The sequence below is a fragment of the Molothrus ater genome, chromosome 1 (assembly GCF_012460135.2).
Source record: "Molothrus ater isolate BHLD 08-10-18 breed brown headed cowbird chromosome 1, BPBGC_Mater_1.1, whole genome shotgun sequence".
NCBI classification, from domain to species: Eukaryota; Metazoa; Chordata; class Aves; order Passeriformes; family Icteridae; genus Molothrus; species Molothrus ater.
The window spans coordinates 32,209,546-32,221,741 of NC_050478.2; the positions used below are offsets into that span (position 1 = coordinate 32,209,546).

General features: G+C 45.5%; 1 protein-coding gene across 1 annotated transcript in view; it reads right to left on the bottom strand.

Annotated features, from left to right (window-relative positions):
- The window catches only part of RAPGEF5 (Rap guanine nucleotide exchange factor 5), a 157,552-nt gene that overhangs the window by 57,243 nt on the left and 88,113 nt on the right, over positions 1-12,196 (bottom strand). The window contains 2 exon segments of the mRNA XM_036400876.2: positions 7,092-7,180; positions 7,525-7,628. Coding sequence (XP_036256769.1) covers positions 7,092-7,180; positions 7,525-7,628 — 193 coding nt within the window.

Consider the following 12,196-nt stretch of genomic DNA (forward strand, 5'->3'; position numbering starts at 1 on the left):
GCCCAACAGAAGAAAAATTAACTCAAAAAAGGATAAATACAGAGTTATCTTCCTCAGACACAACCTCCTATCTTCCAGCAACAGGCAGTGGAGACTTTCCAAATGGGAAGTCATATTGGTATCACTGCAGTGATGGAGTTTTTGCCAGGATCTTGCCTAGTTTGTTTAAACCCTTCCAAATTTTGGCTTCCACAGAATATTCACAACAACAAATTCCACAGTTTAGCTGTGCATTATACCAGAAAACCACTTCTCTTTATCAGTTATAAATCAAATTCACTGTGTTACAAAACACTTGCCTCATTATGAGAAAAAACGAGCAATCTTTATGTCTCACCTTCCCCACACAATAAATAGTCTTGTAGATCACCATAAATCTCTTTTACCAAAAGTTGCCTTCCTACAATGACCAGACCTAGACTATTTATTCTTAGATGTATTTAATCTATAATTCTAATCACTCTTGCTGCTCTTTACTTCATTTTCAACCTGAGCTTGGGGAGAAGAAGGAATCATGTTATACTTTTCATATTTCACAGTTACACAGTGGTATAACTATAGCTCTTGCTTGGCTTTTTTTCCTAATTAGCCCAAATACCACTTGCCTTTTTGACCAATGTTGATCAAAAATTGCCAAGAACAATCCACACTACCTCCACAGACCTATTTTCTACATGATAATAGTCAAGTCAGCACCCTGCTGAATATGTATAATGAGAATTTCCTCTTCTTCATGGTAGAAAAACACATTACTTTGCATTTTTCAAACTTGGATCCCATCTGCAATTTTATCCTGCAGTCACACAGATTTTATTCCTTTCATCTTTCAGCAGCCATAGGGCTGGTTCGAGGGGCCTGCTCCCAACTTATTTTCCCAGTTCTACACTGCCCCATTCTTACTACTTTCATGAGACTAATTTTGAGTTGGATCAGCTTCCTGATATAGCACAAGAACTCAAACAAGCAGTCAGATGTGGGGATAATAGGGCATACAAGAACATCTTACAAGGCCACCAAAGGTGAAACTATGGCTTAATTTATCAGGAGACCCTCAACCATTTAATAATAGGAGCACATGCTGTTGTCTCAGATTTCATCCCACACTCAGCAGCACCCAGTCTTGAATGGAGAATTCCCTCCATTTTAAACACAGACAATTTACTCCTACCTTTCATCTTCTCTCTTAAGTAATTATCAGTCCTGAAAAGCATCTCCTTCCTGATCAAAATGATCTTTAAATTTCTTTCAGGATTTTTAGCAAGGGACTTTATCAAAAGCATTTTGAAAATATGAGTATAAGATACAGGCACACCAGATCATATATATCCTGATGCTCTTTCAAACATTTAACAGCCCTACAGGATACACAAGATCTGACCGGTCTGTAAAAAATAATCCCCACATTCCCTGCTCCTCAGTATGTTTCTGTATGCATTGCTTTCTTCTGCATCTACTGTACTGACACCCCATTTCCCAGCACAAATTCATAACTTCATGCTGAAATTTTGCATCTAATCACACTCCTGCAATCAAGTCCAGCTGCTAAGAACACCAGTCTCTCTCTCCTGCTGTCCTCGCCCGCACACTTCTCACTCCCCGCCACCCTCTCCCTGTGTCAGGGGAGGAAATTTTGTGTCACTGACAGATCAAGTGGATCTTAAAACTCATAATTTAGTATTTCCTAGGTTAGGATCAACTAGGACCAGCTTTGGGTCTGCTACAGAATCACACTGCATACTGCAGAAGCACAGAGGCACCAGCGGCAAGAGTGGCTGGGAAAGGCTGAGCTGCTTCTTTCAACTCCAGCATCAGTTTATGCTAGAATAATGTATTGATAAAATGACAACCTTATTACTTAGACGTTCCCCAAATAGAACCATTTCTTTTAATTGGCATCACATTTTCCACCTTCCTCTGCCACTCAAGCTGCTTTATATGATAGATTACACACTACTGTTAGGAGTTCAGCAATTTCATATCAGAGTTCCTTCAGAAGTCTGCAGGGAGTAACATCTGATCCTGGTGATTTGTTACTATTCATTTTATTGATTTATTCTAAACCTACTTCTACTGACAGTCTAATTTAGAGATAGCTTAGACTCACACTACATAAAGCAATGGTCCTCTGCAAGAGCCTCCCAAGGTTCTCTTATATTGAACATGGACATATATTAGTATTTTTTATCTTTTCTGTTATTCTTACATTGATGTGCTCAGCTAAAATCTTATTCCCCTCCTATGAGCATGACAGTAATATGCATTTAGCCCACTTATTTTACCAAATCTTCCTAAAACTTTAGGAAGAATTTACAAAATCCCTCAAAATTATGACTGACAACATTTCATTGTGAAGGACTGTTAAGAGGAAGGGTTAGCAGGCATTTATTCTCTCCATCCTAAAACCTGGAAGGTAGGATCACAAAGTGTTGGGCAAGTATTTATTCTTGTTGACATCAGTCCACATGCATCAGATACACTTACACTGACTGAGTGGCAGTCACAGGAGTACATTTTTCAACACCTTTTCATCATCAGTGAAAAGCACACTGAGCAAAAAAAACCTAATAAATCCTTCATAACTAAGAAAATATTATCAAAAAGCAACCCGGCCTTTTTTTCTTGGAATACTAAGCAAAAGACAATCTAGAAAAGGCAGAGCTGTGTCCCTTTTTCACAATTTCATTTGGCAGCTGACTACAGTCAGTTCATGCAAGATAGTACCATTCCCCTCCAAGGTCACGTACAGTTCCACAGAGGGTGCCACTGCCCAGCAGCACAGCAGTGCCATTGGCGCAGTGCAGAAACAGAATGCGTTAAACAAAAGTAACTCTTACTACACAGGACTTCTAGGACAAATAGTCATGGTCTGAAGGCCCCTCCAAGGTGGTATGTTAAAATCCTAAAGGTAAAACTGCTTCTGTATGACAGGGGAGAGTTCCCACTAATCCAAGGATCCTGCACAGTCCCAGATAAGGTGACGTAGCAAGGTACAAAGGTCATTACTCCTTCCTTTTCCTACTCCAGAGAAATACAGACCATACTTACACTTTTCTGCCTCTCCTTTAGCTGTGTCATGAGGATTTGTCCTCTTTTTCTGTCCCTTTAATCTTTCTTCAGGCCCTGCATCATTTGCCATCCCAACATCTGCAATAGCCTAACAAAACTGTCAAGTCTCCCCCCTTGTCACAATCCCCTTCACCCAGTCCACTACAAAGACACATCAGTTAATACCAACACCACCATGTTGTGCCAGTCATACCATCCCATGTTTATTTCCTTTCTCCAGATCACACCTTCCCTCTGCCTCTTGCTCTCGAACACCTTCACAAATGAATGTCTTCTCTAGTCATTCCCTGAAATTAATTCTGTAGTAGGGAGGTAAAGACATGTGGTGTCAGCAGATGCAGTGGGGGAGATTATGTTCTACTTCAGCAATGTTCTGCTTAAGCTGCCCGAGAGAGGTGACCCAATAGACTGAAGGAAATGGTCTGAGAGATCCAGGCAGGCCTGGAGCAGCAGCACTGGATGTGATGATCACTACATCATTCCAGAGGCTGCCAGATGTTGAATGTAACCACCACAAAGCAAGACAGTATGTTTGAACAGAGACCAGCTACAGAAAACTCCAAAAATAACATCAGGATAATATCTAGAGAAGGAAATACTGCTAACATCCAAGAAATAAAGATTTTACATAAAAGAACAATGATTCTAAATAAATGGTGTAGTCAACGGGAAGGGATTAGGGATCCTGAGATGCTAAGATTTGGCCTCTTGAAGATTACTTGTTCAAATCCCCACCCTTGATGAGGATTAGCCCAGGAGTTTTGCATCTTCTACCTAGATACTGACATATTTGAAGTGTATCTCTCCATTCAGTTCTTAAAACCTCAAATTGCACTCTAAAATGCACACTCAGCAGACATTCCCCAGTGATTCCAACCACCTTAGAGATGACTCAGAAAAGTTGTTTGTTACAGAAATTTAAAATTTCCATCCATCCCATGGCAGGAAACAAGAACAGTCTTCTTGGGGGTTGGTACTTTACAGGTTATAGTACCTCAGTGAGATGAAAACTTCCTCCCTTTGAGATGGAAGGCTGGCAAGCCTTTGTTAGTGGCAAGCCCAAATTTAAGGTGATATCCCAAGAACTCATATACACCCCCTGACAGAGTCATCACAAAAATCCCTCAGTCATTAAACAATTACTAAGTTAAGCCTAAAGAGTCTTGCAAACCTCAGGCTTTCCAGACATCCTGCCTGCGGAAGTCACCAGAGCAATAGACTAGTCTAGCTTTGCAGATTGCAGTGTCCTCTTCAGATGTCCTCAGCTGCTCTAACAGCACTCTGTTATGGCACAGGCACTGGGAGAACTCTTCAAGCTGGGTCTCCACCTGTTTATTATGGCAGAGTTTATTAAGCTGAGTGCTTAAGGTGCCTTGCTGCAGGTTTAGCAGCAGCTGAAGGAAGCCCTGGAGACTGGGCTGGACACCAGTAAAATTTTTTGCAGATCAGCCCCAAAATTTGCTTTAGGCTCTCAGGTGCAAGCAGTGTCTGCTGACTTGGGCTAGAAAATGGAGGCTGGCTGGGAGCAATCCATGGCACATCATTCAGCCATGGTGGTGTTTGGAAAAGGCAGTGTTTGGAAAAGGCAGTGTTCCATGACCACGCCAGCCCCAGGATAGTGGATTTTTCTGTTAACAGCCATAGAGGGCTGCAGTTATGATTTGGTATCCAAAGGGTGGGACTGAAAACATGCAGAGCATCCTCCTTGGGAAGCAGTGCAAAGGGTCAAACAGAACAACAGCCCCCTGTGCACCTTCGAATGTAAGAACAGCTCTTTCTCTTGTTCTGTACAGACACAAATAAGGAAACTGCATTGGGGGCTGCAGGGAAAGCAAGAGGCCACGGAAGTCATCCTGGAACTGGCAGACAGACAGCAGGAGCAGCAGCTGGGTACAGCATTGTCCTTTTATGTTCTGTGAAGCTATGCCTGCTAAAACACAAGCCTGCAGGGCTCGGCAACTTGATCGTTCTCTGAGATGAGCCAGACTGGCACTAGAAAAAAATACAAAACCCAGCAAATCCAAGTACCCAAAGGGCAGAAGGATGCCTTCAGGTACACACACAAAGCTGTACACAATATGCACAATCAACATCCCATACTTCCTCATGCCAAAGGCAACTGAGTCTGCAAAAGAAGCTGGTGAAAACCATTATGGGGCATCCCCCTCATAAACCACTGGGAAACAAAACTCCTAAAGTCTTTCATTTTAAGGAAGTTCTGTATTATCACATTGATAAAGTCAGAAGAAAATGGTATCTGAGGAACTACCCTCGAGAGAGTGGAGGGCTGCTGGGCAAGTTTAGCACACATCTTTGTGATGGCAAAAAACCAAAGGCACAGCTACTTTGTTTTGCCCCTGGGATCCAGTTAACCCTGGCTACAGGGCAGAGCTTAATTGTTTCTTTCCAAAGGAGCTAGGATAAGGCAGAGGTGAGGGGAAGCTAATCAACCTTTAAATACTTTACCATCTGCTAACAACCAAGCAAGTCATGGTTTAACATTTGCTTTGAGGACAGTTTACCAGCCCCTCTGTACAACAAAAAGACCAGGCTTAGGAACAGCCTCTCTGTGAGGGAGAGAGAGTAAAGAGATAAAAAAAAAAAGGTAGTACATGGGAGGATGTACACAGCATCTTAGGCTTTACATAAGGAGTGCTTTGCTTTTACAAACACCAAAATATCATGCATATCACTACTGAAAGTATCATTGTTTTCCAGCAAGATTGTGAGCTTATAAAATAAGGTGAAGCAGACTATAAAGACTGGCAGCTGATGTTGCCCAATCTTTGTGTGATAAACATTAATGAGAAAACTTATTCTATTCCAATATTTGACCTTAAAAGGCCAAGGAAGGATCCTCACTACACTGCCAAGGAGCTGATTCAAGTAAATTACACCCATAACTACCTAGTGCATCTGTGGAAGGAAAACAACCACAGTCTCTCTCTGCACTAAATATTAATGTCTAGGCAGACAAAAGCAGCACTAGGAACACTGTAATAATATCACTGGCAGACACTCTATGTGTTTCTTTGGGGCACTGACACATCAGCACCAGGAATATGCCTATTGTCCCACATTAAACTAATGACTTGTTCTGAGATATTCCTCTGGGAATCACAGATGTTATTTATATTTTCAGACATTTAAAAGGATTAAACTGTGTTTATTCTCAGTAATCTCATTTGTAGAGAAAGATATGTACAGGCACCAGGAGTATGCATTTTAACCCTGCTGAGGATCACCAAATACACAGTGCCATTGGCGGCCACCTACCCTCCTCTTCAGTATTCAGGACCTCCAAAAGTCTCACCAGCCTGGCTGCTTCCATTAAAAGCATCTATGAATTGCAGGTTAAAGGCACTTCTGATAAACTATTCCATGAGCTCCTGGTGACAGCAAGCTGTGCATATATCCAAGAGATCCAGCTGGAAATTAAATTGCATGCATGTCAAGTAGCCCGATTCAGATAAAATTGCTCTAGGCTGGAATGAAATATCTCTGGTTGAAGACAAACAAGTAGAGCACTGGGCGATACGGTGTGCCCCGGGCTATGAGGAAATTTATAAGCCGTTTTAATGAAACAGACGTGCCAAAGTACTGGGGTGGTGGCAAAACGAGAAGCTGGCCAGGAGGTGAGGTGCGCTGCAAGCATCCGGACGGATATAGGAACAGCTGCAGGCTACGAGGGATGGCAGCCCTGTCTGCAGGGACACGGTGCTGTACAAAGCCCGCCGCAGCCTGCGCTGCCCCGGCGGCAGCCACAGCCGAAGGTAAAGCGGTTCAAGTTGCTGCCGAGCGGCTCCGCTGCCGCCGGCGCTCCTGCCCCGGGGCCGGTGCCGCTCCGCCACCGCCCGGCCGCCGCGCCACACTCGGGGATTCCTCCCGCATCGCCCGGCTGCATGCCCAGCTGCCAGCGGCTTTCGGCCGGGGTGCCCGGGAGCCATCCCCGCGCCGCTCTGGCGGCACCGGCACCTCTACCCCATCCCCGGCCGCCGCCGCCCCCCGCCAGGCTCGCTCCTTACCCGTCTCTTTGTCCTGGGCGGCTTCCAGGTGCAGGTCGCTGAGGAGATGCTCCAAAATCTTCTCCGGCGTCCCCGACACCACCACGTATCTGTCGGAAAGCAGAGAGTCCCCGGAGTCATCCTCGGTGGAGGACTGCGAGCGGCTGCTCCACTCATCCTCCTCGTCCTCCTCGTCGATGTACTTGAAGTAAGGCACGTCGAAGGTGGGCAGCGGCCGCTCCCCGCCGCGGCCGGCCAGCGCCTCGGGCACCCGCACCCTGCCGCTGCCCATGGCGCCCCGCTCCCTGCGCGCCGCCGCCGGCCCCTAAGCTCCCCCCGCGGGGGCCATCGCCCTGCCGGGGCCGCGGGCCGCCGCCCCGCCCGCCGCCGCCGCCGCCGCCGAGCCCGGCCCGGCCGGCCCAGCCCCGCACGCCCGGAGCCGCGGAAGCCTTACCTCCCGCGCCGCTCGGGGGCCGGGCTGCGTGACCACACCTTCCGCAGCACCAGCGCCGCGCCGGCCGCCTCCCGCGCCCGCTCGCCGCCGCCTCCATCGTCCACCTTCAGAGCGCAGGGGGAGAGAGAGGGACAGAGAGAGCGCGGTCAGTGCCCGCCGGGGTCGGGGCTGGGGCTGCCATCCCGCCGCCCGGGGGCTTAGACTGGGGAGGGGGCTCTTTGCACCCCGGGCTCCCTTTGTGAGAGGCACTGGGCTCCGTGTGTTGGATTTTAATTCACAGAAGCCGGTGGGAGTGGGGCTTTGAATATGCGGGTTTCCGTGTCCCCAAGGTGATGGCTTGTTTAATTCCCAGACAATCGAACAAAGCAGGGGACAGGTAACAATAGTCTGAAAGCGGCAAGTGCTCCCGAGCACGCCAGTAATAGAGAGCCAGAATACACCTTCTGTAAACCTTCTCTCCTGTACTTCGGTAAAGGCAATACAGACAGTGGGCAGGCATGTCATGTGTACCTCTGAGCATCTCCTAAAATACTGGGCTTACGGCTCTCCCTTCTTTTCAACAACTTTTTAACTTGGGAAACAAACACCCCAAAGAAAGTTCAGCCCAGTGACGGCCGTGTGCGTGAATTTTGGCTAAGCTGCGGTTTGTACACCGACTTTCTCCCTGCCCGCTCCCTGAAACGGCCGGGAGGTGAACCATGATCCATTTGTGCACACGCAGCCCTCATGCCCAGCGCAGCCGAAGGCAGCTGACGGAGCAGAGCGGGAGATGAGGGCTGGCTGCTGACTGAGCAGGGCGCTTTGAAACGCGGCGGCTGCCGGAGAGCGGCGCGCAGCCCCCTGCCAGATCCTCCTGGCACATTCAGTCACCGCAGAGTGAGCGACACAAAAGAGGCAGCTGTTTCCATGCAAGCACATCCCAGTAGGTGCTGTTGCTCTAATCCTGACCTGGTTTAGTTATATTGTTCAGTATGTCAAACACACATATGAAGGCCGTATATGTTAGTACTCAAAGAAGAGAAAACAGCATTTGTGCATGAAACGTACAGTATCCAGCAGTTAAAAAGACTTCAAACGGGTTTAAAAATGTTAAGGAACAGAGCTACCCTGGCAAAACAAGGGAGAGAAACGACTTTATGATTCCTCTTTCTATTATTTAATTTTTTATTCTGAGACCCAGTGAATCTGACTGCTACTTCTGATTGTCACTGTGGTGCAGGCGTGCCCAAAGATGCAGCCCCTGCCCTGAAGAAGTTTTCTTTATCAGTAAAGAACATGTAGAATTGATCTATTAAATTTCTGCAAGGTCAGACATACAGGTACTGAGCCAATTAATGTCAGATATTCATTGCAACACTCCCAGGAGACATTATTGAGCAGCCACGTTACAGGAATACTGATGCATGATTGTAATCTTCCATTTCACTGGCTGTGGTTTTTGTTGCCTACATATTTGAAAAACTGCAATGAAAGAAGCACCAAAAGAGAAGGAGAGAAGAGCAGGCAAAGCATTAAAGCAATTCAGTAAAAGGGAGATTTATCCAAACAAATAAATCGCTCCATTTCTCTGTCTCTTCTCTGGCATTTCCATCCTCTAAAATAGCCCCAATCCTCATTTCCCTGTGCTCACTGACATTCCAAACTGCAGCACATATGGAGAATGTATGTGATGTATGGTGCTGTATTTGTACAAGCCATCTATTTCCTCATAGATGGGAATGGATTTTAAGCACACCCATATACATTACATACATGAGCAGCTGGCAGCAAGTCAACAGGGAGCACTGGGAGGGTGAAAGCTCTTTCATACTGAAAGGACATTAACAATGGTTGGTGTGGAAGACAGTGTTTCCCCTTCAGCATCTCACTAGGCAGAGATATTTTCAAAAAAACCTTTGGAGTAGGTGTTTGCAAATTTACAGCATAAAGTGCCCCAATGGTAAGATTTTCATAAGACTGTTCCTCTTGTTCTTGCCAATTTTAGCAATTTCAAGGAAGAGAAAAATCAATCTATTTTATCAAAAATTGGGCAAAACTAAGGCCAATTGGGTTCAAGTTGGATTTTCATTACCTATAATAAATATTTCCCTGAAAAAAGGAGAAGAATAGAGAATTTCTTTATTTTGCTATCTTATATCAAACACAATCTCACTTTAAGGGAAGAATTACTATTTCATTAAACCCCCACTTATACATGACATATTTTTGTGTTCAGTCAGGCCCTTTAATCATACAACAAGCCACAACAATTAACCTGAACAAAGCAAAGCACATAGGCAAGTCCTACATATTTTCACAAGTTCTGATTTCAGTACAGATATTACTCTGAAATGACATCAAGGCACGCTTCATTTACCAGAACCTGGAATGGTCCATGAAATAATTCTTGCTGGAAGAAAACCGAGCTGTTCTCAGCATGCTCCGTCTAAAGCCAGTGACAGATGAGGAGGATGCAAGGGGCCCCCAAGTGACAGCAGCGTGTACTGAAGGGCATGGCAGCACCCTGGCCAAGTCCCTGAGAGCCAGCAGACTGACTCCTCAAGAGACGTTCTCATCACGCTTCCAATTAACAAGGAAGCCTTACAGCAGTCTGCCAGACCTTCACACAGCCCTTGCAGCCTGTGCTGGCCGTGCAGGGGAACAGAGGCACAGCATCACTAGCTCTCATTTTATGGATCAGGGCAGAGAGGCCACCACAGCATCCCAGTTCACCTGGGTGATGCTACACTGGCAGCGGGATTTGAGCCCCCCACACTGCCTATCTGATATTTACTTTGCTCCGGGGCAGTGGGTAAGAAATTACTCCCAGCAGCCTCAATCAGAATACATTTGGATTTGAGGTGGGATAGAAAGGGGTAGAGTACCAAAATGCCACAGAGGTAAACTCCCATCTCACTTTACATGTGGCCTTATGTGCACTCTCCCTGTCCCATCTGTACCTTCAAAAGCACCATTCACATCCTGTTAGGATGTTATAATCAATCCATGGTGCACATTACCCATCACAAGGAAATTTAGCTAGCTCTGCATCTGTCAGCCACTATATTTCACATTTATTACAGCTTTTAATTAATCATCTCTTGATAGCTAAACACAGCACTATCAACCTCGATGTCAGTTCCCAGCAGGAGTTTCAAGTAAACAGCAAGGTTCTCTGGACTCAGTGGATCTTCCAACCAACATTATAGCCAATTTTCCACTCCTCTCATCCATCTTCCTAATACTGAAGTAAGCCATTTATCTCCTGGGTAATATATTTTAACAGCAGACAAGTGCTACCTTTATTTTCAGCAAGAAAGGAACCCTGGGGTGGTATAAATATTTATATGCTTACAGGAATGAAACAGCTGGAAGTCATTGCTTAGCGGGTCTCAACTTGTGAGTTACACTTTGCATGAGCAGGAATATGACCCCCAAAATTAGCACAGAGGAAGAAGGAAGCAGAAGGAACCTATGGCATTGTTGAAAACAGCCACAGTGGGCTGGCTTCCTTATGGAAGCCATTAGGTTTCTGGATTGTTTGCAATTGGCAGGGAAAAACCCAATCTCTGGCCAAAGCAACTGGTAACTTTGGTATCAGGGATATTTCTGTGTTCTTTGCATTCCTGAGTTTGGCCTTTTAATTAATTAAAAAAGGATCCAACACCCAGAATGCACTGCCTCTTCTCTTCCTGTGAGAAACCTCCACTGCTAGAAATAGCATTTAAAAACTGCTCTGCTTTCCACCAGCTTTCTAAGAGAAAAAAACCCCATTATGCTCTGCAACAGACAGTATATTCAGAAGCCTGCTTCACTGAAAAGAAAATCCATGTTCACATAATTTCTCCAGGACAGGACAACTGTGCAAAGATTAGTTTCTGTATCTATGTTCCCCATTACTGAAGTGCCTGTTATGCTGGAACATCCCTAACCAGCAATGCAAACTATTCACTTCTCAATGACAGAACTTTTGTCCAACATCTCTTCACCTGCTTTTTTTAAAAAGGAGTCAGACCCAGAGCTACCCCAGCCAATACCAGAGCCAGACAGATTCACACACTGCCGGGTTCAGTGGGTAAAAAAGTAATGAAGGAACTAAGAGATAACCTATAAGGCATCCATAAACTTAATGGAGCATGGAAAATCCAGTGCATAGGCAGATTTTCCTGCTGCCAAACAACCAAGCAAAGGCAAAGAGAATCTTCTTTTGGCAACATGCAACAAAGCAAACTTTACACAGATTATCTGCTCCAAAATCACATTAAATGACAAAGAAATTGCCTCTTCTAGAAGTTATGGAGGGCAGGAACATTTTGTTTTCCTAGCATAATTTGGTAAAACTGACTCAACACAATCAGATAATGTCAATCACGTCTGCCTCTACGTCTTTTGATGCTGGTGCCAGGTCATGCCCTTGAGAAGTACGGGAAAAGGCCAACACAGAGGATTCCCAGGGCTGTTTGTGTTCTGAAGAGGAGACTGCTCCCCTCAATGATTTTAAGGAGCTTCCCTGTGCACACAGGAACATATCCAAGCAGTGTGAAACACAAGAGCAGAGTCAGGAAGTGGGGTCAGAAGAACAAGTGTAGAGACGCTTTGACTGCCCATGCAGGGAAAGTTCTCAAATTGGTGACAGAGCCTGACAAAAGCCACAAAGTAACAAGATCCTCATTTCCAAAGACTGATTGCTTTG